Here is a 25,383-nt window from a genome sequence, read left to right on the forward strand (position 1 = left end):
TGTGTTAAATCTTAAGAATGACCTGTCCCACCTGTCCGTAAACCTTGTTGAGACTGTAAAAATAACTTTTAATTCACCAGTTGCGTGGTATATTTGGTAACGTAACTTAGATAAAGTTATTGTTTACATTTAACTTATCGGAAAATTTCTATTATCATAGGAGAGAGATAACGTATTTTAGATTAAAAATATTTTAGCTCTTACATGGTCTCTTAGTCATTTACACATTTCAGTGTTCATTTAACTGTAAAGTTAACTGTTGCTTCCTTCTACGAAAAACGCAAATTTGTTCAGGGCTTGTTTTTCCTTCGACGATATCAATTTCACCAATTGCAGCGGTTTGATCGGAGTGATTCGTCCCTAAAAGTGATTCAAAAGAAAACATTTTACACCTCTGGAAGGTGTTACCCGGTTGCATCACTTGCGTATAAATATTTTTGTAGTGAATAGTTCGCAATGAACATGTAATATTAAAGAGATTAGATATCGTCGTTTGTAGATAGATAACGTTGTAATAATTGAAACAAGCATAAAGAGCCTACATTCGTAGAGCACAAATAAAATGACAATCAGGTACGAAAATATACAAAATCTGCCGTTAAACACATAAACGTTGGTGCTATTCAATCATGATTTGGCAAACTTGCATTTGCTTTTTATTAATCGGAACTAGTTTACTGGGTGAGACATTGTTGTGCACTACTAAACATCTACGCCACAATTGTATTTAAAACAATCAATTTAAATTTTAATTTAGTTCACATTGTCCAACCAATTCAAATCCCTCAACACCTTCTCCATTGCTATCGCGGCAATGCAACCCAACCGAGGATCGCCAATTCGTTTCAAATTTTCCTGGAACTACTACGAAAAATCGAGGACGCTAATCCCACGTCAATGGACATACGTCGATTCAGTGTGAATATATTCCATCAATTACGATTGGATGGAATCGAAAGGGCTCCGTCGATTCTAGAACAAGAATTTGTTACGCCATTTCGAGCTAATGGCAAAATGACGCCGAAATTCGAATTGCTTCTGGAATTGATATCGAATGAGGCGGGACCAGTAGAGTTTCAACGCTTTCTGACGCCGGACGAAATTTGTGTACTTCATCGAATTGTGAGTTCATCAGTGGAACCATACGAAAGAGGTGATGAGAGTACGGTTTGTCCGTTGAATTTAATGTCCGACGACAGAGTGGAGAGTCCTTGGATTAATATTAACAAGTAAGAATTTCGTGTACTCTCGGAATTTTGTTGTTTTTTCGTCCCATCATTACCAAAAATCCATTGAAAACTTATCTCAACTACATCCCATTTTCTTGCTCATAGACATCAAAATACGGATGGTACTGCTACAGCTGTATCTGAACGGATTTCTAGATGTCCACTTGAATTAGGCGTCGCTAGGAGCCAAGGTATGGTGAAATGAATAATTTAACTTCTACACGATCTTGACAAAATGACTCTTAATTGACTAGATTATGGAAGCTTTTCCCCGGGAACAGTAATAGCATCCATAGCAGGTAACGGATTCAATTGCACATTTTAATAGAAAATCTTTTACTTTATCAAATGTTGTTGTTGAATGTCTTATTGAATCACTTCTAGCTGGATTACAGCCTCAAAACGTTCGAATCAATGAATTTGTATCACTTCAACATAAAAAGCCGCAATGGGAAAATTTAGAGACGATGACGGAAAATGATTCTGAACAGTCGTTGAACAAACTTCTCAACTCGCTCAATTCAATAGACAACACCTATGCAGCCGGTCTATCAGGAGGTGTGAATAGAATGTGAAACATTACCGAAAATTTTACTCGAACATTTTTCGTTACTTTTCTTAAAGACCTTGCTGAAGTGTGTGTCTATCAAGGACCCTACTTAGGAGTAAACTCATCCGTAGGATTGGCCGGATCTTGGAACGATACACATTTTCCAAGAATAAGGTAACACACCGTTTCTATGCAATGCATACACACAGCCAAATGAACGCCAAACATTTCGTCATGTAGATATTTATCCGAAAGACATCAAGCACGCTGGGAATTTACGGATAGTGAAATTTTAGCTGGCATCGATGGCATGTTTTTATCGAATCAAATATCGAATTGGCTTCAAAGAATTAGACGGCTGCGACTGTCCCAATTAATTGACATGTACTACAGTGCTAGAGGTATACCTGCGATGGCTATAGAATCGGCTAATCGGGGCAGGTCCAGCAATCGCAGGCCGATAAATCTAAAAGATAACGCAGAAAGTAGGGAAGCGTTAGAAATCCAGCAATTCAGTTCAAAGTCCAATTCGAAATTGAGCCGAATATTCAACGATCCGGACCTGGAATTGCGGGAACAAGAAGAATATTTAGAACGATTTTCGGTCAACGACGGTATTACCAGTGCATGCAACCGCAAAACCATTTTACGGTTGATTGACCGTGAGAAGCTGAAAGATGAAACTTATTTCCTGTCGCAAGTTTTGCAATATGCTACTAGTAGCTTGGCTATTACTGACGAGGCACTACGAATAAACTGTGATGCTGCTGTTGACAATTTTTTCAATTACGCTGAAGTAATGCTAGACAAAATACCAACGTGCAGTCAGATTTTAACTGATTTTCGAAAGCCCGTTGTCGATTTAACATTGATAATCGATGGGTCGCGCGGTATATACGAAAATCAACAGCTTATATCGTATGTACCAAAGCACATCGTGCGACTTTTAGCATCCAAAATAATTTATTTGCAAAACCAGGTCGATAGCTGAACTCATTGATGTATCGTCGTATGGGTCGTCGATCAGCGTAATTCATGGACAAAGTGGTCTTTACATGGTCAATCGAACCAACAGCGTGACGACTGCATTTGCTCAGCTTCAAAATTTTACTGGCTCATGTAAGTGAGCCTGTGATGCAATTTTTCAAGTATTCCCATTCTCATATTTCACGAATACATAGATCCAATCGGCATCTCCTTGTCCCGGTCATTGGGAGCTATTGTCAGGAGGCTTTCTAATCTAACTGAAACAGATCGAATCAATGGATTGTATGGAGGCCTGTCACAAGTGGTTCTGGTAGTCGCGCAAAGCCAGAGAATATCGCAGGTAAATATGTTCTGCTATTATAATCCGACCTTAGAGAAAAGGCTTACTGGTTTTCAGAGCGATTTTGCGAGTGCTAAACGAATGATTGAAGGATCTTTCCAACAATTTCCCGACTTATATTTTGTGTTCCTTACCAACGATCCGGATACGTTCAAAGAAATGGTGCACGACGCACAAACCATTTTCGATATAAAGCGACAGCAGGAACATTACAAAATAATTGAGTCGAATTCTATCGATCCGAGTGATTTCAGCCACAATTTATTCAGACATTTAAAATTGATACCGAAGCGTATAATGGCTCCGTTTTGTGACACATTGACGCCGGAAGAGCGACGCAAGATGATCCTAATGACTAACAATCAAAATTGGTAAGTTGAACGAAAGTATGGAGAGTCCACTCTGTGGTCTGATAAGTTTCTTTTCCAAAGGAATTCGTTCGAAGACTATGCAACGGTTAGTCAGGAGCTCCGATATCGGATAAGTCCATTTTATTTAAGGAACGCTGATCAAGTTACTGTTGAGGTATTTTCCTTCAATTTCTGATGAAAATTGAATCAGTAAATGATGAAAAAAAATCAGTTTCAAGGTGTGATGTATGGGTCACTAATCATCTGCCTATCACGAGATGTCAACTACTCTCCACTGGAATGTAAAACAGTCGAAGATCGTAACGTGGCTGAATTTACGATAATAAGACCATGTGACGACATATTCCAATGTTATGGATTGTACTTTTCGGTTATAGTGGAGAAGAGCAACGTGCGATGTACAGGTAAGAATTGGTTATTGGCTTATTTGACTATTGTCGCTGATACAAAAATCTGTTATTTTGCCACCATAAGAAAATGATTGCCGATATCCTGACCAAGTGAGATTCTTGATTCGGCCGGGAGGCTTAACATGTGAAGTAAATCGACGAAGTAATTTCTCTTGTAAAATTAGTTTTAGCCATAGAATGTTAGTTTTTGTATTTATCGTTGTTTTTGTTGATAAGATTCGCAATTATTTTTGAAATAAATGATGTTGTGCGATGACTTTGATTATGAGTAAAGAGCTAATAAAGTGCGAGCTAATTCATCTGTAACTTCTTTTGTTTGTAAACGTCTCGTAACATATTTATTTCTCAGAACTTTTTGTACTCTTCAAAATTGACTATCCAAATAATTTTCATTTTAACACCCGACGACGTCGACGTGACCTATTTAAAAAATTTAATTACAATTTTGTCTTCCCTTGGTTGATGAATTGTTAATCAACCTAGCTTCAAATGACTTTCATTGAATGACATATTGGACATTGGACGATCACACGAACTTCTTACTTTAAAACTACGATAACTGTCTGGACTGATAGAATTCCTTACAATGTCTCTTAATTCAGCACTGGCTCTAGCTTGACTCTTACACTCCAATACGTATTGCTGCTTTGCTTCCAAAAATTTGATTGATTTTCTATTGCGCTCCTGAATTTTCATCTTTAACTGCTCCAACTTTAGTAGCTCGTTTCTCTTAGTTTCGTCATAATTAGCGGCGTGCAAGTTTTGCTCTAATTCATTGTCCATACACAGTCGTCGCTGTCTGGTGTTTAAATATTTGTTTCTCATTTCTTCTGCGCGACTGATTCGCTGTTCCAAATTACTGTAACACTCTTGTTTCCTAACTTCTTCGTCCAATTGAAGTTCCTGTTGAATGAGAGCCGCTGCTTCAAATTTTCTCATTTCCTCCAGCTGTCGTTCCCTGTTCATTATTTCCCTTTTCACCGATTCAGCACGTAATCGTTGTTCCAGTCGTTCCTCTTTCTCATTAATGTTTCTTTTTATCTCGTCCAAACTTTGTTGCTCCCTCCTAGCCAAATCGTTCATTCGTCGTTCCGTTTGTTCGGACTCCAGTCGCTGTTTCTCCTTTACCTTTTTCGTGTACTGTAGGCTGTGCTTGTTTATCAAATTATTTCGTATCGTTCGCTCATCTTCCCAACATTTTCTCGCTATCCAAGCGTCTTCCATTTGAGCTATTTCCTGTGTTCGTTTCATCGCCATTCGTTTCAAAATTTTCTTGTCATGTTCGGTAATCTTACCGTACAGCTTAGTTATGCGTGGTGTTATCGCACTAATTCCGATGCTATCCAATTGATCGCAAAGACTACCTACTGACTTTGGTGTAGAACATTTCATTAAAGACGACAGTGGCTCTTCGCATAACAGGTCGCTGGTTGACTTGGAACGAATGGGAGATATTTTGGATGAAGTGTTGCTGGCTGGACGGTTGTTACTGTTTTTCTTGCGTTTCTTTTTACGCCTTTTCGGATTTTTCACTGATTTTATGTCTTTTTTGTACATTTCATCCAATTCAAGTTCAAGCCCGAAACAACAATCGAAAAGTGGATCATGAATTTCACTTTCACAAAAATCAGGAGCTTTGTTCATCGGGCACACGGTGCGGGATTTGCAAAATACTCGATTGAATCGATTTTTAATGAAGGACATTCTTTCCGAATTTTAATATTTAAATAAATGACTAACAGAGTTGCGAACACGTTTGGTATCAATTTATCCAAGTTTGTTTACTAAATTGATCAAACAACAGTATCCCCTAGCAACAGTCAAGAGTATGTTGAGGGTGAAGGAATGAAGGACATTACAGGAATTTACTGAACTGTTATCGAAACAAGAGAGTATGTTGCCGTTATAAAGCAATATTTTTATCGATTGAGTTTATAGATTAATCGCTTAAGAAGAGAATTAATGAGCACTCGGTTGGGTGTAAGAAATATATTCAAATTTTCGCGGTACTAAAACTCGCTGCATTCAGCACATAGCCCGAATTGCCTAACAAACTACAGCGACTGTTCTGTCAAACCATACAAACCCGATGTGTGTGATTGTATAGTAAAATCGCGGTGTTCCAAGATAATTCTGTTTTGATACATAAAATGCACTGATTAAAATGCTGTTAAATTAATAATCAAAAATTCATAGTCTGTGTAAATGAACGTGTTGTGCTCTGCATTCTTTAAATCTTCCACAGGAAAATGAGTCGTGTTCAAATCTCGCTGTAAAAGTTTTTCGGCAAAATGTTGAGGTTGCTCGATTTCAATGGTTTTCATTCACATTACATTCATTCATAGAAAAAATAATTTAATTAATGTTGCCGAGCGCGTACATATATGTGTCATTGTGTAAACATAGATGTGGGTAGCTAAAGTGAATATTTTTTTTTGTCAGTCATCAAAAATTCTACAGGAAAAGTTGAGGTGAGTGTGTGTTTTCTTCCATTCGTTGACAGTTTTTGTTAGTTGTTGTTTATTTTTATTTTGTTTCTGGTCGAAATAGGAAAAGAAAGTCAACTGAGTAATGTGTATGCTCAATAATAATACTTGTAATAAGTTGTTCCCTACAACGGTGATTGGCTTTTCAATTTCATTTCATTTCTTTTACTTGTTGAACCGGTGTGTGGCCAGTAAAATATTATGGAACGGGTGGGTGTAGTTACAGGATGTGACGTATATAAATATTCTAGAGTTAGATGGCAGGAAAATGCACCATTCATTGAAATTCCATTTTATCATCCGAATTTAAAAATGACGATGAGCCATTGTTCGGCTATTCTAAAATTACGTTAATTGACTATACATATTTATCTATTGTGTGCATGTAATACAAACTTGAGATGATTTATGCGAAAATGGCAAACGGACACAATGACAACAACATTTCGCACAAAACATTTTTTTTTGTAGTTTTGCGCTTATTTGAATTCTGTTCTTCATTCGCGATGTTCGTATTATATCTCGCACCAGTTAAGCTCATAGCAGTGTCGACTATGTTATGAATCACGTTAGGTAATGATAATTAAATTTGCTGGTTTATGTTTATTTTCAAGTTCAGTAATTTTTCCATTTCAATTGATTTTCCTTGCACACGCACTTACAGCGGATATAACGATTTGTCCATTCGTAATGCGGATTTTGCGGTGAGAATTTCTCTGTACGTAGAAAAAGTGTTCTTTCAGACACTAGTGCCGTTTGATTCAATCAAAGAACCGTTCAAGCTTGAACAGTTGTTTTCTTTCTTAATTTGAACGGCTAACTGATATCGACAACGACGACAAAAAGAAGTGATGTGTTATGGTTAGGGAGACTTAACTGACATATAGCAAAGATAATGTTAATGTAAATGAAGTAAAAGATTTTGCATACCAGATTACCAGAAAATCGTGTACATTACGGACCCGAAGATGAGGGCTGTGTTCCCATGATGAGGCGACATAACTACACGGTCAATATCGTCAGTATCGTTTTTTAGACGAACTATAGTATCGTCTAGAATTTTTATTTTACATAAATTAAAAACGATATTATCGTCCTGGGCGATATTATCGTTCTGGATGGTTGTTGAAGACGAAACACAAAATCTTGTATCTAAAACACCTTTTTATAGACGGCAAATATATATTAAAAATTGGTTCATTTGGTTCCGTCAATTTAAATTTTATACAGAAAAATTACACAGACTAATTATGAGACGATGCGAGAAAAAAAATTAACTCCTAAGTTCCGACACCGTTCCGGCGCCCGGCTCGCATTGCGGCCCTCCGCTTCGCTCCGGGGCAATGGGCCGGATCGCTCGGCGTGTTAAAACGCTTTTTATGTACAATCAAAGTTGGTATTCATTTCGTAAAAAAGATGAATTCTTTAGGTACGAACTAAACGCCTTTACGTTTCATTTCGTAAAAGTGTGAATTCCCTAGGAAGGAACGAACAAAACGTCTTTACGTTACATTTTGTAAAAGGATGAATTCCCTGGGATCAAAGAGTTCGACTCGTGCGACTGTAACATGTAACACTGCAGTTTTTAAACACTGATGTGTGTGGACCAATGTATGTAGTGAACACAACCGATTTAACGATTATTTACTTTCTATCAATAAATACTTTGTAAACTCATCCTTTCACTTAATGTATCGAAACTATGCTTTCCCTGAAGGTTCTGCTAATTTTGAGGTAATCTTGAGATCTCAATCTCAACTCAACTTGAGATTGTGGTAATCTTGAGTTGAGATTAAGATCTCAAGAAAATCTTGAGTTGAGTTGAGATCTCAACTCAACTTAATCTCAAGATTGTCTTGAGAAGATATTCCACATTGGGGAAAGACGTTGACTTGATAAATAGCTGCAATAAAAAATTTGATTTTTAATGGAGGAAGTTACCGACTTTGTGTGAGTAAATTGTCCTTCTTTTATTTTTTGGTAGGTGATTTCCTCTGACAATTGTTTTTCGATATTTTGGAAGAGAATTCGGTTCTTGCTGCACCTCTGAGTAAAATTGGACAATATTACCACTCAAAACTAAACGATGATATCGTCCTGGGCGATATTATCGTTTTTTTGAACGATAGTATCGTCCTGGACGATATTATTGTTTTGGACGATATTATCGTACAGAAAACGAAAATATCCATTAGATTTTCTAGAACGGTAATATCGTCCAGAAAACGATACTATCGTTTTTTGAACGATAACATCGTCCAGAAAACGATACTATCGTCCAGACAATATTTTAGAATTTTTCAATTTAGACGATATTATCGTCCTGGATGAAAAATTTTTGTGCGATAGTATCGTTTTTTGGACAATAGTATCGTCTAAAAAACGATAATATCGTTTTTTTAGACGATAGTATCGTCCAAAAAACGATAATATCGTTCCTGACGATATTGACGGTGTGGAAATGTCTCGCCACCGACCGTTCCCATTCATCAAAATAAAAATTTGGAACCTCGTACGTACAGTGCTCTACGTGCTTCTGGTCGGTAATTGCGAAAATTATACTAAAAAATTTGCTTTTACCGACCAGAAGCACGTAATAGTCATTTGTGTACCTGATTTGCACGATTGATTTTAGGCAATTTCGCGAGACCGAACAGAGTGAGGCTTACGAGCAAAAGTGTCTAAAATAAATCGTCCAAAGCAGGTACACATGTGACTTTCCATGCAAAAGGCCGAAAACTCGAGAAAAAATCAAAAATTGCCCTCATTTTCCCCATATTGCCCCATATTAATGTTTACTATTTGTAAAGTATCGGAAATTGGACATTTTAATTATTTCCACCCCTTTCTCGAGCGTGACCAAACTAAATTTCATGTGGATAGCAAAGACTCTCTAATCTCATTCGACCAATATGCAAACTGAAATAAACTGGTAATTATTTAGTCGATCACCGCAAAAATTGTGTTGTTTTTTTCAGCCGATTTCATTTTGATCTTCTTCCGTTTCTAAGAAGAACTCGTCTTCGTTCGTAGGAGAAAATAATAATTCGATTTACATTACGTTCGATAATGCAACAACCGTTGCACGATCTCTTTTGCAGAAGTACAAAAATAAAAAAAAATAATTAAACAATACGAAAACTCACCTCTGTGATGGTCTGTGTACACGTACGTGTACACTCATGGTTTTAATCATTGAATTTTCTTATCTATTTTTTTTTCATTTGGACATGTTATCGATAAATCCATTCAAGAAAAAATATTATTAATAATCGAGTCAGTGAAAATAAAAATAAAAATTCAGTCGGTGATTTGTTTCGGTGTATTTTGTTTCTAAATTATTGAATTACAATAAGAACCGTAAGCAAATTCAATATTATTTTTCGCTCAAATCCATTAACGTGCTATTATACAAGTAATACAACACTGAGAGCATAAAAATTTTGTTCCATAACGAAAGTGTTTCTTTGTGTATTTAACTAATCGAATCAAAAGCTAACTTTAAAAAGAAATTTTTCTATTCCAATTTGAGTGAATCGATTTTATGTCTTAGAAATCGATAAGTGTATTGGTTGACAATGACGTCACATTTATAATTATAACAATCGATGCATTGTTTTAACAAAAAAGAACTCTTACACCTGGGATATCATTTCAGTGTTCCAAAGATACAATTGTCTAGTATTTCGAAGCCATTTTATCGGATACAGAATTATTATGAAACGATATCATAATAAAGCTTCTCCGGATTATGCTAACAACATTTACCCAGAAAACTTCTATGTATTTTACTTAGTCATCCACTTGTTACACAACGGCGAAATTTCGTTAATTTTGTTCGTATTAAATTGGGATCTGTGTGCGCTTCGGTGCGGTTTGTTCATTTATTTAAGTAAAGGTTGACGAATAAAATGACCTAAACAGCTACGTGACCCTCACCCCGGTAAACTTTAAAATTTGTCGTAGATTAACCTTTTACAGAAGGCTGGCCCAGTGCCAGTTTCATTATGACATCAATTTTTTGGCACAAAATCTTCTACTTCGTCAGCTCAATAACTACACTTTGATATGTAAGACCATATAAAAGGAGAGTCATCGTTTATTTCTTCGTTAACTATCGACAATTATAATATCCGTTTGCTTAAAATTCTGCTTGTTATGTCATATTTTATCGAAACCGTGTATTTATCATTTAGTCGATGAACTAAGCCTGATTTAGATATAAGTCTGTATCGATACTGGGACGTTCGATTTATCATTTGAATTTTGAGTCATTACATACGCACCTCACCTCTGATATTTTCTTATAAGTTGAGTTTCAGTATACAAAATCAAAATCTTATATTTTCCTCGTATTGTGACTTGTTAATTTAAATTTTCTTTTCTTCAGATACAAAGAGCGACAACCGTCAACACCAAAATTATAAATATTATCCTTTCATCGAGAGCGACATAAACTCAGCGGTGTTAACAACCTAATCTGTACATACACACATATTTTATCGTGTAAATTGCTGAACAATAAAAATGTCTTACTCAGACAAAGAATACTATCAGCTTGTGAGTATAAAAACCGAAAACAAAATTTCAACTTATCTTCCCAAACACTAAACTACCGAATTTTTGGTTGTATTTTAATTGCAGACAATAAGCATTAGCAAGGCACTAAATGGCATTGAAATGCCACTGAAGGTTAAACATGCCCGAGCTGCAATAATCGGCACGTTTCACACACAAGGAGCACATTCACTGTGGGCCGTGTCGTTGAGACAGCCGCTACAAGACAATCGAATAACTGCCTGGAAATTTTGTCATTTACTTCACAAAGTTTTACGAGAAGGTCATCCGTTATGCTGCCAACATTCGATGCGACACAGAGCAATGTTGACCGAATTGGGAAAACTATGGGTACGGATTGTGTGAGATATTGGTAGGGATAAAGTTTACTGATCGAAGCCTAATTTTAAAGGGGCATCTGAACGATGGTTATGGTATAAGTATACGACACTATACGAAATTGTTGGTGACAAAGCTAGAATTTCATGATAGAAATCCGCGCATACCTGGAAATTTGACTCTAAAGAGAGGCGAACTTGAATCAATTGCTGGCAATGACGTCAATTTCTAGTTAGTATTTTGACTTTGGAGTACCATTGGTATTTGATTTACCTACATTGATGGTATTGTCTAGCTTTCAGATGGCTGTCGAGATGTTTGATTATTTGGACGATGTTATAGCTTTGCAGGCTACCAGTACGTTTTATGATTTTTATTCAACATTAACTTGTCACTAACAGTAAATTGAAATAGTTTTCAGTTCGATCACAACTTTTCATGTCAACTCGATGACCTTAGCCGGTCAATGTCGATTGTCGCCGTTGATACCACTGATTCAAGATTCTAATCAGCTGTACGACTTTCTCGTACGAATCATGTTTAAATTGCACGGAAATCTTCCAAATGACGTCTTGCAAGGTAAACCAAAATCCCTTTGTAGAGACACAATAAACTAACAACAAAACTCATTTTCGCAGGTCATCGCGACCGATTCCGAGCAATATTCATCCAACTGAAGTCATTTTACAATCAGTCGCGAAATCTTCAATATTTCGTCAATTTAATAACCGTTCCAAAACTGCCCGAAGCAGCACCGAATTTCAGTTCACAAGTCGATTTTGGATCATATACGGCTCCCGTTGTTGTTATTCCCGAAGAACCGGAACCAGAACCAGAACCAGTTGTCGACAATCTGGTAGACATGGGTGCAGCTCGTGAAGTAGAAACCGTAGCGCCTGTGGCCGCTGAGCCACCAACACCTACTGTTAATTTCGAACAAATTATACGAGAACGAGATGATCTGATTCAGCATTTGCAAATGGAAGTCGATCGAATCGGGTTAGTTGTTTTTGTTTGCGTGTTGCGATTATTTTACCATAACGATCTCGTTATCTCCACTTAGAAAACACTTACGAACTGTGTCGAACGAGCAGCGCGACAATCAAGCAATTCTTGAACAACAAATCACTTCCTTACATTCGCAGCTAAATGATGCGCATGAGGAACTGGTGAATATGCGGTTCGAAAAGGAGGAACTAGAGTTGAAAGCTCAATCTGCTGAAAAAGCGCAAATCGAAGAAGAAAAGGTGAAAGCAACGGAAGACAAATTCCAGAAACTTAAAGTTATGTACACCCATATCCGTGACGAGCATGTGACTTTATTGAGACAGGTAAAATTTCAATATTCCGAATTCGAACTAGCAATTGACTGTTCCACCATTACAGCACGGGGAGATCAGTAAACAATTGGTGCAAACAACGAAAAATGCCAATGATGCCATCAAGGAAAAAGATGAAATCAAAGTGGAATTCGAGACTCTTCGGCAACAGCACAGTAAGATTGAAGAGGTGGTACAACAGAGCACTGAAGATGCGAAGAGTGAAAAAACTGAGTTAAGTGAACGTTTACAAAGTGTTCAGAAGGAGAATGCAGCCTTAACTGAAAAGTTTGACGATTTAATGGCGAATTCTTCTGCAGAAATTGCCGAACTAAAAGTTAATTTGGATAAAGTTCGAGAGGAGAGTGAGGTTCGTTCAAAAAACATTTTCGATTTTAAACTTTTGTCAAGTTTCTTCTCCAATCACTTGATAGAGTGTTAAAAGCGAAAAAGCTCAAATCGAAGAGAGTGTCAAAAATCTGGAGGAAAAGTACCAGTCGTGTGAAACGGCCAGAGGCGAAGTGGAACGTAAACTTCAAAGTGCATTGACTGACCTCCAAGAATTGCAAGTGAAGGTCGATCAAAGTTCTGTGCATACCGTATCGCTGCAACAAAGCGTTCAAGACACCGAAGAATCAAAGGCCGAACTACAGCGGTACATTGATGATCTGCAGGCAAAACATGACAACTTAAACACGAAAAACACCGAACTGACTGAGAAATACGATGTGGTGATGGAAGAGAAACTGACGCTTGCCAATAAAATTGATGAGGTAAATCACGGACTATATCACCAACTGCAGCGTATAAATTGCCTTGTTTCCACTTACAGCTTGATAAAATTAAAGAGGAGCTGACCAACGAGAAGGAAGAGGCCTCCATTGAAATCGAAACGTTGAAGAGAGATTTAATTGAAAAAATTCATGAATGCGACACATTACAGACTCAAGTCACAGATACGCTTGCGTTGAAGGACAGCGAAGTCGGTGAACTGAAAGCTAAGCTAGAAGAGACCGAGCAGAAATATCAGGTTTGTTTGAGTGTCAACCAATTTTGTACGTACAAGCTTTCAAAGAAATTATTCAAGCTACTCTTGGGTCAGATTTGTCCCATCAAATTGTAAAGCTACCACTTTGAGCTTACAAAAATGTCGTTTGGAAGACAATTTGTTACTAGTCTGTCGGCTGTATGTTTTGTGTTAAAACCATTCCGTAATTCGAATTTGAATTGTCGAAAAGTCATTCTCCATCATCTTCATCCCATTACTCAGCTGAGGCGAGAATTTCATTTTGTATGTTAATAGAGGCTGAGCTTTGACAAACAATCGCCAATTCGGTGATAATTTTTTACGGCACTAGAAGTTCACCACATTAGCCCATTGCTAGTCATCATTTTCACTGTATCGTCTTTCATCATTCGCTCAAAATGTGTTCATTTTCGCAAATGAGTATCACATTGAATGACACCGAACAAAAAAAATCTTTCTCTAGGACATCCAAACCAGCACCGACCGTTTACAAGACCAAAAAGTCCGAGTTGAATCAGATTTCCAAGATTTACTTCATCAACAGGAAGAATTAACCGAGAAATACAATTCAACGTTGAGCACCATAAAAGCGCTCGAATCAACATTGGAAGATACAAAGATCCGAGATGAGACCAGAATGCGAGCCCTGATGGAAGCGTGCATTAAATCGTCGGAAAAATTAGCCTTGCGTGCAATGTCAGAGAACGATGTTGCCAGCACGGCCAATACGTCAACGTATTTCATGCTGATTTCGGAAGAACTGCAACAGGTGCTAACTGAATTAAGTATTGTGTACGATACGTATGTCTCAGACAACAGTAATGTCGAAGGATTGGCCAGGAAAGTTATTCTCGGCGGACATTTAATGGCAACAGTTCACGTACAAGGAATGACCATTTGTAATTCGTCGGCTGACATTGAATTTGGTGAAAGTAAATTTGAAATTTCCGATTCGCTTACAATCCACTTCTACTTAAGCACGTAAACGTTTCTTTGCCAGGAACAACGGACGAAATGAAGAAATGGAATCAAAATGTCTTGGATCTGTTTACTTCACTGAAAGATACACATTCCGATTCCGATGCTGTTAAGTCGTGTATCGAAGGCGTTCGCTCACAACTCCAGGGCATCACGTCCATGATTCATGACCTTAGTAAAAAATCCGATAGCACAGAACTGGTGGGCGATATTATTGAACAAGAATTGGCTGGCATGGACAAGGCGATCGAGGAAGCTGCCAATCGGATCGAGGAAATGCTTTCGAAGTCTCGTGCATCAGATTCGGGCATCAAATTGGAAGTGAACGAGAAGATTTTGGACGCTTGTACGGCATTGATGCGATGCATAAGAATTTTGGTTCAAAAGTCACGACTGCTACAAGCTGAAATCGTTTCATTGGGAAAAGGTAGCTCGAAGAACAAGCCAACCAATTTACCCGTTTAACGGAAATCAATTTTGTTTGTAGGAACGGCAACAGCAAAAGAATTTTACAAAAGAAACCACCAATGGACCGAGGGCCTCATTTCAGCTGCAAAGGTGAGTTCCTTTTTCACGTGTGTTCTTACCATCAACCAAAAATTTTGTTTTCTTTCCAAAGAGCGTCGCGCAAGGTGCCAATTTTTTGGTGTAAGTGATAGAATTGATTGATTTTTGTGTGTTCATCACTTTCTAATCGAATACATTCCATTCTACAGTACCGCTGCTAATAAATCTGTATCAGGCGATGGTAAACATCAGCTGGATCTAATTGTTGCTGCCCAAGAAATTGCAGCTTGCACCGCCCAATTAGTCGTGGCATCCAGAGTTAAGGCGCCGAAGGGAAGCAAGCATTTATCAGCTCTCGGTCAGGCCTCGCGGGACGTGACACAATCAACTGGTGCCGTTGTGGCGACAGCCAAAGACTGTAGTCAACGTCTGGAGGATTCTCAAGATTTGGATTTGTCCAATTTAACGGTACACCAGGCAAAAACTCTTGAAATGGAAATACAAGTGAAAGTTCTGGAACTGGAACAGGGATTGCAGGTGGAACGATCGAGATTGGCCGCTTTCCGGCGAAAGAATTATCGAGAAAATTGAAACGATACGTTAATAGTTTAGTCGTTATATCTACATAAGTGTCTTTGATTATGGTCCTAATTGAATTAGGTATCGTTAGTGAGTAGACTACATGAGTTTACATTTTTTGATAAGTTACCTACAGTTCTTGGCATCGCTAATGGAATACATTCAAGCTTTTCTAACTGTAAAAGGTCGCAAAATTACTATGTTACTACGGACGTTTTGAGTTGTCGTTGTACTGAGCCTTTCTCTGCCCTACAACTCATAAAAAACTTACAAACCGGTTTTCAAAATCTTTTCTTAAAACCGGTTTGTAAGTTTTTGATGCGCTGCAGGGCAGTTCTGCATATTTTATTTAGATTAATATCGATGTGAAGCTCAGAACCTAATGTTTCATTTCCAAATTAAAAACTATTTTCGAACAAGTGCCTTTGTTACACCCTAGTCATTTCGGTTTCAATTTACGTAAGAAATTTCCGCACTCCAAAAACTTTCGTTACGTAATTTTCAAAAGGATGCTGTTTTTGCTCAGTGATAAATGCACGTAAATATTCGGTGACCTAAAGGCGATGCACTAGAATTTATTGTTAATTCCATTAAGTTGTTTTTATACCTAGGTTAAGCATCCAGTTCAATTTTATTAAAAATTTATTTATTTTGTACACGTTTCGAGTATTCTATTCTACGCCGATGCGTTACATCCCAACTGAAAATCATTTGCTTTTATAGAACCAGGAACAAGTACTTGTCGAGGGGTAACCGACTCGGGAAATTGACTACACACCCTCAAAGGAATTGCCGGAGTATCCGGTAAATAATTGGAATTGATGGAATTGACCGGAATTGATCGGAATTGATCGGAATTGATCGGAATTGATAGGAATTGACTGGAAATATGTGGAATTGTAAGGAATTGAAAGTAAATGAGAGTAAATGCTGATAAGTGTGATTATCGGAAAGAAGGACCAGCGAATGCAGAACCACATTATTTCCTTTTTGTTTTAATTTTAAAAGCTCCCGCACAATAAATAACAGTGTACAGTGTTGATCAGTTCCATTTTAGAACAAGTCTAACGTTCTTTTATGTTCAAAATATGCACACGGAAGGATTCTTCTTCAGAGGATTCTTGTGAGTCAGATGCGGAAGAGTTTGAGCCGCAACAAACAAGTGAATATTCGTCAGGGGGAGGTTAGGCTGGGGCATTGCCGATGCGAAATGCTCCAGTTTCAAACCAAATTTACAAAAAAATGCATCACCGACAATATCATCTATTCCATCAACTTTTCAAAAGCCTAAAATCTTACGATGTCGATCACTTGAGCGAAACCAAAAATTGAGTGCTTTGGCTTTTGCTGACGTGTGCTGAACAAATCGATTTCCTGTCGAGGTACGAACAACGTTTTGTGCATCGGACAACTGAAATAGACAAAACACAGCAATTTACTTGAAAACATACACACTTCACATTCACCATATCAAATTTAATAATAAGCATAATCATTACATACGTTTAAAAGAAAATTATTTATTTACACCCATTGCTTTTGAATCATTAGGTAGCATGGGTCCCGAAACAAGTACATTTATTAAGAAATTGGGTTCATTAATGCGAAAATCTTCTGGCGAACCACGCTCCATGGATTACCTATTACAAAAGGTTTCTATTGCAATACAACGGAGAAACGCTAGTTGCATTTTGGGGACTTTGGGACGTAATAGAGTTGATGATTTTTATTTATTGTAAATATTTGTTTTTGAAAAGATCGTTTTTTACTGGTTGCGCTTTGCAGCCTTTTTTTCGCTTTTAAATAAACAATAAATTTAATAAATGTATAGTCATGGAAAAGATCATGTAATTCCTTTCCTTCACCATAAATCGTAAAGAAATAAAGTTTTTTTCTTGCCTAGGACATAAATTACGGAATTTTTCTCGTAACTTAGGCCCTCAGCATGAAAAGTTGTATATGCATCTGTTGTGGACGTTTTATTTTAGGCACTTTCGCTTGTCGCCCTCACTTCGTTCGCGCTACAATCCGCGAAATTGCCTAAAATATACCGTCCACAACATATACGTAAATAACTATTCCTGCACGATATATAGTTCGGGAAAAACTGACATTTCTTAGTGAAAAATCATGGCAAAATATGTCGTATTTCAGTTGTCGGATGCACAAAAGTTTATTGTCCTGAAATTTCGACGACATGAGTATCGGAGACTTCCTGAAGAAACGGCGAGTAGTCGCCGTTTCTTCAGGAAGTCACTGTTTCTTCAGGAAATCACCGTTTCTTCAGGAAGTTGCCGTTTCTTCTCGTCGTTTCTTCAGGAAGTCACAGTTTCTTCAGGATGTCGCCGTTTTTTGTAAAAAGTGGCGACTTTCTGTAGAAACGATGACTTCCTGAAGAAACGACGAGAAGAAACGGTGAATTTATAAGAAATTACGAGTTCCTGAAGAATAGGAGACGGAAGTTTCTTGTCGTTTTTTCAGGAACTCACCGTTTCTTCTCATCGTTTCTTCAGGAAGTCGCCGTTTCTTCTCGTCGTTTCTTCAGGAAGTGAACGATTTCGAAGAAGCGGTGACATTCTAAAGAAACTGTGACTTTTTGAAGAAGTGAGACCGAAGAAGCACAAAAAAACAATTAGAAAAGTTCCCTATAACACAGGCCACACAAACCGACGAGCTGCTGAAGTGGGGCCAGGCGAAAGTTTGGCAAGAACGTTGTCCATAAATTCAGCATGTATACTGAAGTTAGACGTTTCGAAAATGAACCACTCCTGCCTGGTTTATTTTACTCTGCCGTGCTTTTACGAAATGTTCAACCATTTTGTTCAACCATATGGAACTCTTCCTTTTACAAAATGTATCAAAAACCAGTTGTCAGGTACTTTATCTATGACTTCTGTATATATCCTGAAATTATGGACTAATTCCTCCCCGAATCATTTCTATGGCAAAAGTACAAAATGACTCAATTCCTAATTTTCTTCTATATCTTCTTTATTAGACGATGCGAGAGAAAAGCAACTCCTAAGTTACCGACGCCGTTCCGGCTAATTATTAGACGATGCGAGAGGAAAAAAATTAACTCCTAAGTTACCGACACCGTTCCGGCGCCCGGCTCGCATTGCGGCCCTCCGCTTCGCTCCGGGGCAATGGGCCGGATCGCTCGGCGTGTTAAAACGCTTTTTATGCGGCTAATTATCAGACGATGCGAGAGGAAAAAAAATAACTCCTAAAAGGTACTGACTCCGCTTCGCTCCGGGGCAATGAGCCGGATTGCTCAGCGTGTTAAAACACTTTTTGAAAATTCATTTCGTAAAAAGATGCATTTTGTAGGGACGAACTAAACTCCTTTACGTTACAATTCGTAAAAGGATGAATTCTATAAGAACCAAGTAAACGCCTTTACGGCGAGATGAAAATTAGGAAATTTCAGCTCAACTCAAAAATAAGCCACTGTACGTAGATTTAATTCATTTAAATTAAAATATGAAACTGTTTATTTTATTTGCTTTAGTTGGTTGCAATCATCTCACCATTTCTTCTGGAAGTAGTTGTTTCTTCTCGTCGTTTCTTCAGAAAGTCGACGGTTTCGAAGAAACAGCGACTTTCTGAAAAAACGGCGACATGTAATGACGCCTCTCTAGATTTTCTGAAGAAATGACGAGAAGAAACAACGACTTCCAGAAGAAACGGTGACTTCCTGAAGAAACGGTGACTTCCTGAAGAAACGGTGACTTCCTGAAGAAACGGTGACGTCTTGAAGAAACGACGAGAAGAAACGGCGACTTTAGTGGCCGTTACTTCTCGTCGTTTCTTCAGGAAGTCACCTTTTCTTCTCGTCGTTTCTTCAGGAAGTCACCGTTTCTTCAGGAAGTCACCGATACTCATGTCGTCGAAATTTCAGGACAATCAAAAGTTTTTCGTCATTTCCTAGCTTGGTACGAAAAATACTATTTATCTAAAATAAACAATGATGTGCGATGTGAAATCATTTTAAACAAAACTGCAGTCAATTAGACGGTTTAATCTAAATTGAAATTGAAAAATCTCTTCTAAAAGTATGAGTAAAAATTAAAGATTCTAACAAAATGAGTCACAAATGTAGGACAACATAGTTGTTCCAAATTTTATCTTGATATAATCTGACGATTCTTTTTCCAAAATGCTTAAGGGTTTAACTTTGACTTTAAATTTATATCTATTTGAAATTATCGAGCAATTATTTCGAAAATTCGTGGAATTGAAGGAATTGATTGAAATTATAGGAATTGAAGTGCGAATCCGGCAAGTAGTGGTGTTAATCCGTTAATTAAAGAAATAAAAGGAATTAAGAGCAATTAAAAGGAATTGACAGGAAGTACCTTTAGAAATTGAAAGGGAATTGAAAGGGAATTGAAAGGAATTGAACGGAATTGAACGGAATTGAAAGGAAATAGAGCGAATCCGGCAATTAGACGAGTTGGTCCGGTAATTGAGGTAATTAAGCGGAATTGAAAGGAATTATAAATTGATTTGCCACCATTTTGGCCAGTCGGTTACCCCTCGGTACTTGTGGTAAGTAATAATATAAAAAAAATCTCTGGTCCTACAAGTATTTACTCTCAAATGCAGATGAAGTCACTAATGGTTATTTTCATGCTTCGGGGCCGAAAATGAGGGCAATTTTTCGAATTTTCTCGGGTTTCCGGCCCTCTGCATGAAAACTCACATGTGCACCTGTTTGGGACGGTTGATTTAAGGCACTTTCGCTTGTAGACCTCACTTCGTTCGGCCTACAATCCGCGAAATTGCCTAAAATCAATCGTCCAAAACAGGTACACAAATGACTATTTCATGCTTCGGGGCCGAAAATGAGGGCAATTTTTCGAATTTTCTCGGGTTTCCGGCCCTCTGCATGAAAACTTACATGTGCACCTGTTTGGGACGGTTGATTTAAGGCACTTTCGCTTGTAAGCCTCACTTCGTTCGGCCTACAATCCGCGAAATTGCCTAAAATCAATCGTCCAAAACAGGTACACAAATAACCATTGGATCACAAGGGACGAAAGTAAAGAAATTCAACCGTGTGCGAAGTTTGCAGCCCGAGTCGTTCATACTATTTTACTATGCTGGTGCATGTAATAAGGCTATTACATGTATAGGCAATAACTTTTACATCACTCGCATAGTAAAACGTCGTACTACACACGGAAAATAAAGTGATATCTCGTATCACGATGAGTAAAAGTACCTCGGGCTGCCGCCCTCGGATACTTTTTCTCATCTGGATACGAGATATCACTTTACTTCCCTTGCATAGTAATGTACTATTTCATCACACGAACTACGAAAATTGTAATTTTCGGTTCCCAAACGGGAAGCGAAAGTAAAAAAATGCAAGTTATGTATCGAAATCGGTTAATACATAATGCGAAAGTCTATGTATATAATGCGAAAGTCGATGTACATAATGCGAAAGTCAAATCTTGTCAAGGTGTTTACTTTGATCAATATTGAAAAAACCGTGCGCCAGTGCTCTGATTAATGTTAGCATACAAAGTTGATGACGAATAATTCAAAGGATATTGTTGTTGTTTTTACGTCTGATCGTTGTGACGGTTGATAATGTTAATATTTTCTTATACCAGGGGGCTGCCGCCCCCTGGACCCCCGCAAATGTCAACATATTTTGGTTTAATTCATCATACGATAACGCATTTCTTCGAGTTTATGTGCCTCAATTACAATTTTCGTAGTTCTCGTGATAAAAAGTTATGTGGATCACACGGGACGACGTAAAGAAATTCAACCTGTGCGATTGCGGCCCTTGCCTTCGGCGCGGGCAGCAACTCTCGCACACGGTTGAATTTCTTTACTTTCGTCCCTTGTGATCCAAATAACTATTTTTTGATACCAACATCGAAAGTTGATACGTATCGCAAACACCAGAACAAAATGTTGAAATATGAAGGCATTTAGCCAGAAAATGCGGGGGTCCAGGGGGCGGCAGCTCCCTGGCATATCAAAAATTTAATTATTTAGCAATCACAACAATAACACACACAAAAATTAACAAATAACTAACAAATCATTCAGCAACAAAAAGTATCAACTTCGTATGTTAATTTCAATAAGAGCACTGGCGCACGCTTCATTTCAATTTTGATCGCAGTACACTTATTGACAGGAGTTGACTATTACATTTTTTTTGATACCAACATCGAAAGTTGATACTTTCGCCCTCGAAATCCGGGGCGAAAGTAAAAAAATGCAAGTTATGTGTTTGAGCGGGGAGAAAGAAAGAATACATAAAGCGAAAGTCAATATGCATAATGCGAAAGTCGACTACATAATGTAATAGTCGACTCTGGTCAATAAGTGTACTGCGATCAAAATTGAAATAAAGCGTGCGCCAGTGCTCTTATTGAAATTAACATACGAAGTTGATACTTTTTGTTGCTGAATGATTTGTTAGTTATTTGTTAATTTTTGTGTGTGTTGTTGTTGTGATGGCTAAATAATTAAATTTTTGATATACCAGGGGGCTGCCGCCCCCTGGACCCCTGCATTTTCTGCCTAAATGCCTTCATATTTCAACATTTTGTTCTGCTGTTTGCGATACGTATCAACTTTCGATGTTGGTATCAAAAAAAATAGTATGAACGACTCGGGACAAAAGTAAAAAAATTCAACCTGTGCGATTGAGGCCCTTGCCTTCGGCGCGGGCATCAACTCTCGCACACGGTTGAATTTTTTTACTTTCGCCCCTTGTCATTCAATGTACTAATGTAGTCGACTTTCGCATTATATATATTGACTTTCGCTTTATGTATTCTTTCTTTCTCCCCGCTCAAACACATAACTTGAATTTTTTTACTTTCGCCCCGAATTTCGAGGGCGAAAGTATCAACTTTCGATGTTGGTATCAAATAGTCATTTTCATGCTTCGGGGCCGAAAATGAGGGCAATTTTTCGAATTTTCTCGGGTTTCCGGCCCTCTGCATGAAAACTCACATGTGCACCTGTTTGGGACGGTTGATTTAAGGCACTTTCGCTTGTAAGCCTCACTTCGTTCGGCCTACAATCCGCGAAATTGCCTAAAATCAATCGTCCAAAACAGGTACACAAATGACTATTGTGTACCTGTTTTGGACGATTGATTTTAGGCAATTTCGCGGATTGTAGGCCGAACGAAGTGAGGTCTACAAGCGAAAGTGCCTTAAATCAACCGTCCCAAACAGGTGCACATGTGAGTTTTCATGCAGAGGGCCGGAAACCCGAGAAAATTCGAAAAATTGCCCTCATTTTCGGCCCCGAAGCATGAAAAAAAATTGGTTTCATTTCGCAAATTTTTTAAATTGTCAATTTTTCCCAAACTATATTTCAGGCCTGCTAATCAATTTAACATAATTTTTTTGCCAATCATAAGATTAAGTTTTTCCAGCTTCGTCGTAGGTCGACTTTACTGCTAAAACGTCACTAAAGATAAGTGTGATCGCGGTCGGATCGTATCGTATAAGGTGTCAATCGAATCATTCATTCATTCATTCGACAATATAAGACAAAATGTTTCTATCAAAAGTTTTGATATGGATGAGCTAGAGTGACTCAAGTTTCACGGTAGTGTCATTTTTTGAAAAAGTGATACTGTCGCCGGAGTGACCACTTAACCTGGGCGATTTATGTAGGGTTTTTATCTAGGTAAAAAGTGATGAAACCCCATACCATTACTTTGCAGGTATCCGGATCGCGCTGTCCTCCGGACCTCTTTGAAAATCGTCAATTTTTCGAGGTGAAAGTACTGCCACGTAGCAGAACTTTTTCAAACATATTGATACTGCTTAATGTGTACCTTGTTGAGGCTAGAATTTGACCATAATTTCACCCTTATCCGATTAGTTGTAAGGAAAATATTGCCTAAATACACTTTTACCCCATTCGGTGTAGTGCATTTTCCCCGAGGTCCACAACTAAGGTGAAATTGTTTGAAGTAAAAAATTCTTCTACAAAATACTCAGCCTGGAGAAAGCTTTCGAACGAGATATAACTCATAAAGATCGGAGACCCATTGGTTTCAAATTTCGAAGTTTTCGCAAAGTGACTCTGAAGAGAATGTATATTACATCCTGCTCAGTAAATATGCCCTTTGCGAAGGCTTTGTCCGATGAATCCATCAACAAATAAGTATTCTAAATTCCAACGTGTCTTCCTTCAAATTACGTAATTAAACATTGTTATTTTGACTGATGAGATTATACACTAGGGTGTAGCGGTTTTTACAAAATGTGTTAGTTCTTTTAAGGCTCAGCCGGAAATCCACTCAGCTGGTCCATCTGATCATTTTATGGAAGAAAAAAAATTTTCAAACTTTGATTTTGTGCTGCCGCCAGATCGATTTTTGAAAATTTCGTCGTTTTCGGTCCACATCACATATATCGATTTTTTACGGTGGGCTCAGTGTACATAAAAAGTTGAGTCAACATGGTAATCTAATCTCCAGGCTTCACAGATTATTTTATAAAAAAGATCAAGTCTAAAAAATATTTTTTGAGTTCATGACTGATCGTCAAAGTTCCCCGATGGTGATTTTGAGACTTTAATCTCGCCACAAAATTTTATGAAAATGTGCAAAAATGTAAATTAAACTTTAAATATGCTAAATGGACCGCGGTGAGTCAAATACAACATCTGATTTGATTTGGGACACCTAAATTTGATATTTATCTGACAAAAAGTTGTGTTTTTGGTACATGGAATATTGTTGGCGAAAGTCGAATAACCTCAAATCAATAATTCCCTTGACTGAAAGTCAGGGTCTTACGCCAGAAAATACCGAAAAATGTCTGTAACCATACATGTAGAGTATGTCTTTTTGATTTGGAACACATATTCACTTGGAACGTTTCTGTAGGCCATCAAAAAAAGTTAAATTTTTCATATATTTTCTAAATAAATTCCTGCTTATGGGACTATTACTATGATCTAGAAGAATACTCTTTGTATTCTTTGCATTTATTTCAGTTTATTAATATCTATAAGTCGGAAAAACTTTGGGAAGAGCTAACAGATATTTTTATTCGTATAAAATCTATCTAAATGGTCGAAAATTTTTGTCATTTTTTGATTTGGTTTTCAGGTATTTTTTATATAATCGAACTCGTTTTATATTAATATCGTAAAATATAATTAGTACAGATTGCAGTTGTGAACTTTATATAAACTGCGGAAATTGTCTTTTAATATAATTAATCATTTGCTCGATGAACGCCAAGCATGTTGAATTCGAACATGCAAAATTTGAATTAATTTGGAACGAAATCGATTTACGTCGAAAGCGACGCCTAACAGCGTTGAACAGAAACTGAATTTGAAAATTCGGCATCAAATCAATTACAGCAAGCTGTGAAAATTTTCAGTCGCGATCCGATCGATATACTTTCAAAATATCAAGTTTCATTTTAAACATGGATTCGAACGACGAAGAAGAAATCGAATTAAAACTGCGCGGTCGCTATTCTGAAAAATATTCCAAAAATGATTTACGGGAAGCTCTCGAAAAAATTCGTACAAATGAGATGAGCTTTGGAGCTGCCAGCAAAATTTACAATGTGCCGAAAACAACGTTTCATAACAAAATGCGGAACCCCGTCAATAGTCCCAAGGGCGCGACAACAATATTATCCGCCGATCAAGAGAACGAACTCGCTGATTGGATATTGCTTCATGCC

General features: G+C 37.6%; 3 protein-coding genes and 1 long non-coding RNA gene across 6 annotated transcripts; 2 read left to right on the plus strand and 2 right to left on the minus strand.

Moving 5' to 3' along the window:
- Positions 1-395: 395 nt before the first annotated feature.
- On the plus strand, positions 396-4,143 carry LOC119076287. The gene is made up of 14 exons (XM_037182949.1): positions 396-464; positions 529-681; positions 758-1,229; positions 1,335-1,420; positions 1,484-1,528; positions 1,614-1,787; positions 1,854-1,953; positions 2,020-2,697; positions 2,759-2,898; positions 2,961-3,106; positions 3,164-3,477; positions 3,538-3,631; positions 3,689-3,881; positions 3,952-4,143. The coding sequence occupies exons 2-14, from the start codon at positions 630-632 to the stop codon at positions 4,119-4,121; spliced, it is 2,664 nt and encodes an 887-aa protein (XP_037038844.1). The 5' UTR covers positions 396-464; positions 529-629; the 3' UTR covers positions 4,122-4,143.
- A 49-nt stretch (positions 4,144-4,192) lies between these two features.
- On the minus strand, positions 4,193-5,648 carry LOC119076289 (trichohyalin). Its single transcript, XM_037182950.1, has one exon. The coding sequence runs from the start codon at positions 5,589-5,591 to the stop codon at positions 4,362-4,364; it is 1,230 nt and encodes a 409-aa protein (XP_037038845.1). The 5' UTR covers positions 5,592-5,648; the 3' UTR covers positions 4,193-4,361.
- A 322-nt stretch (positions 5,649-5,970) lies between these two features.
- Positions 5,971-16,335, plus strand: LOC119076290 (huntingtin-interacting protein 1). 3 transcript variants are annotated; one of them, XM_037182951.1, is made up of 16 exons: positions 5,971-6,358; positions 10,764-10,933; positions 11,018-11,281; positions 11,343-11,500; positions 11,565-11,626; positions 11,684-11,848; positions 11,908-12,268; positions 12,333-12,600; positions 12,656-12,958; positions 13,023-13,361; positions 13,421-13,618; positions 14,079-14,547; positions 14,616-15,020; positions 15,081-15,151; positions 15,213-15,241; positions 15,310-16,335. In XM_037182951.1, the coding sequence occupies exons 2-16, from the start codon at positions 10,901-10,903 to the stop codon at positions 15,689-15,691; spliced, it is 3,507 nt and encodes a 1,168-aa protein (XP_037038846.1). In that variant the 5' UTR covers positions 5,971-6,358; positions 10,764-10,900; the 3' UTR covers positions 15,692-16,335. The 3 variants fall into 3 exon arrangements, with proteins under 3 accessions (XP_037038846.1, XP_037038849.1, XP_037038847.1); XM_037182954.1 differs by having other exon boundaries at positions 14,160-14,547; XM_037182952.1 differs by lacking the exon at positions 5,971-6,358 and adding an exon at positions 9,635-9,733.
- Positions 9,051-22,986, minus strand: LOC119076291. The gene is made up of 2 exons (XR_005087601.1): positions 22,933-22,986; positions 9,051-9,112 (listed from the first exon to the last, which is right to left on the minus strand). It is a non-coding gene; the product is annotated as an uncharacterized LOC119076291 (long non-coding RNA).
- Between the last annotated feature and the right edge of the window lie 2,397 nt (positions 22,987-25,383).

Source organism: Bradysia coprophila, unplaced genomic scaffold (genome assembly GCF_014529535.1).
Source record: "Bradysia coprophila strain Holo2 unplaced genomic scaffold, BU_Bcop_v1 contig_232, whole genome shotgun sequence".
NCBI classification, from domain to species: domain Eukaryota; kingdom Metazoa; phylum Arthropoda; class Insecta; order Diptera; family Sciaridae; genus Bradysia; species Bradysia coprophila.

What these genes read in the sequence shown, in the direction of transcription:
- LOC119076287 (XM_037182949.1), top strand. Translation starts at nt 630, where the DNA reads ATGATTTGGCAAACTTGCATTTGCTTTTTATTAATCGGAACTAGTTTA. An exon ending in AGGCGTCGCTAGGAGCCAAG is followed by an intron (nt 1,421 to 1,483) that starts GTATGGTGAAAT and finishes TTAATTGACTAG; the next exon opens with ATTATGGAAGCTTTTCCCCG. An exon ending in TGCAGCCGGTCTATCAGGAG is followed by an intron (nt 1,788 to 1,853) that starts GTGTGAATAGAA and finishes CTTTTCTTAAAG; the next exon opens with ACCTTGCTGAAGTGTGTGTC.
- LOC119076289 (XM_037182950.1), bottom strand. Translation starts at nt 5,591, where the DNA reads ATGTCCTTCATTAAAAATCGATTCAATCGAGTATTTTGCAAATCCCGC.
- LOC119076290 (XM_037182951.1), top strand. Translation starts at nt 10,901, where the DNA reads ATGTCTTACTCAGACAAAGAATACTATCAGCTT. An exon ending in CCGAATTGGGAAAACTATGG is followed by an intron (nt 11,282 to 11,342) that starts GTACGGATTGTG and finishes CTAATTTTAAAG; the next exon opens with GGGCATCTGAACGATGGTTA. An exon ending in ATGGAAGTCGATCGAATCGG is followed by an intron (nt 12,269 to 12,332) that starts GTTAGTTGTTTT and finishes ATCTCCACTTAG; the next exon opens with AAAACACTTACGAACTGTGT.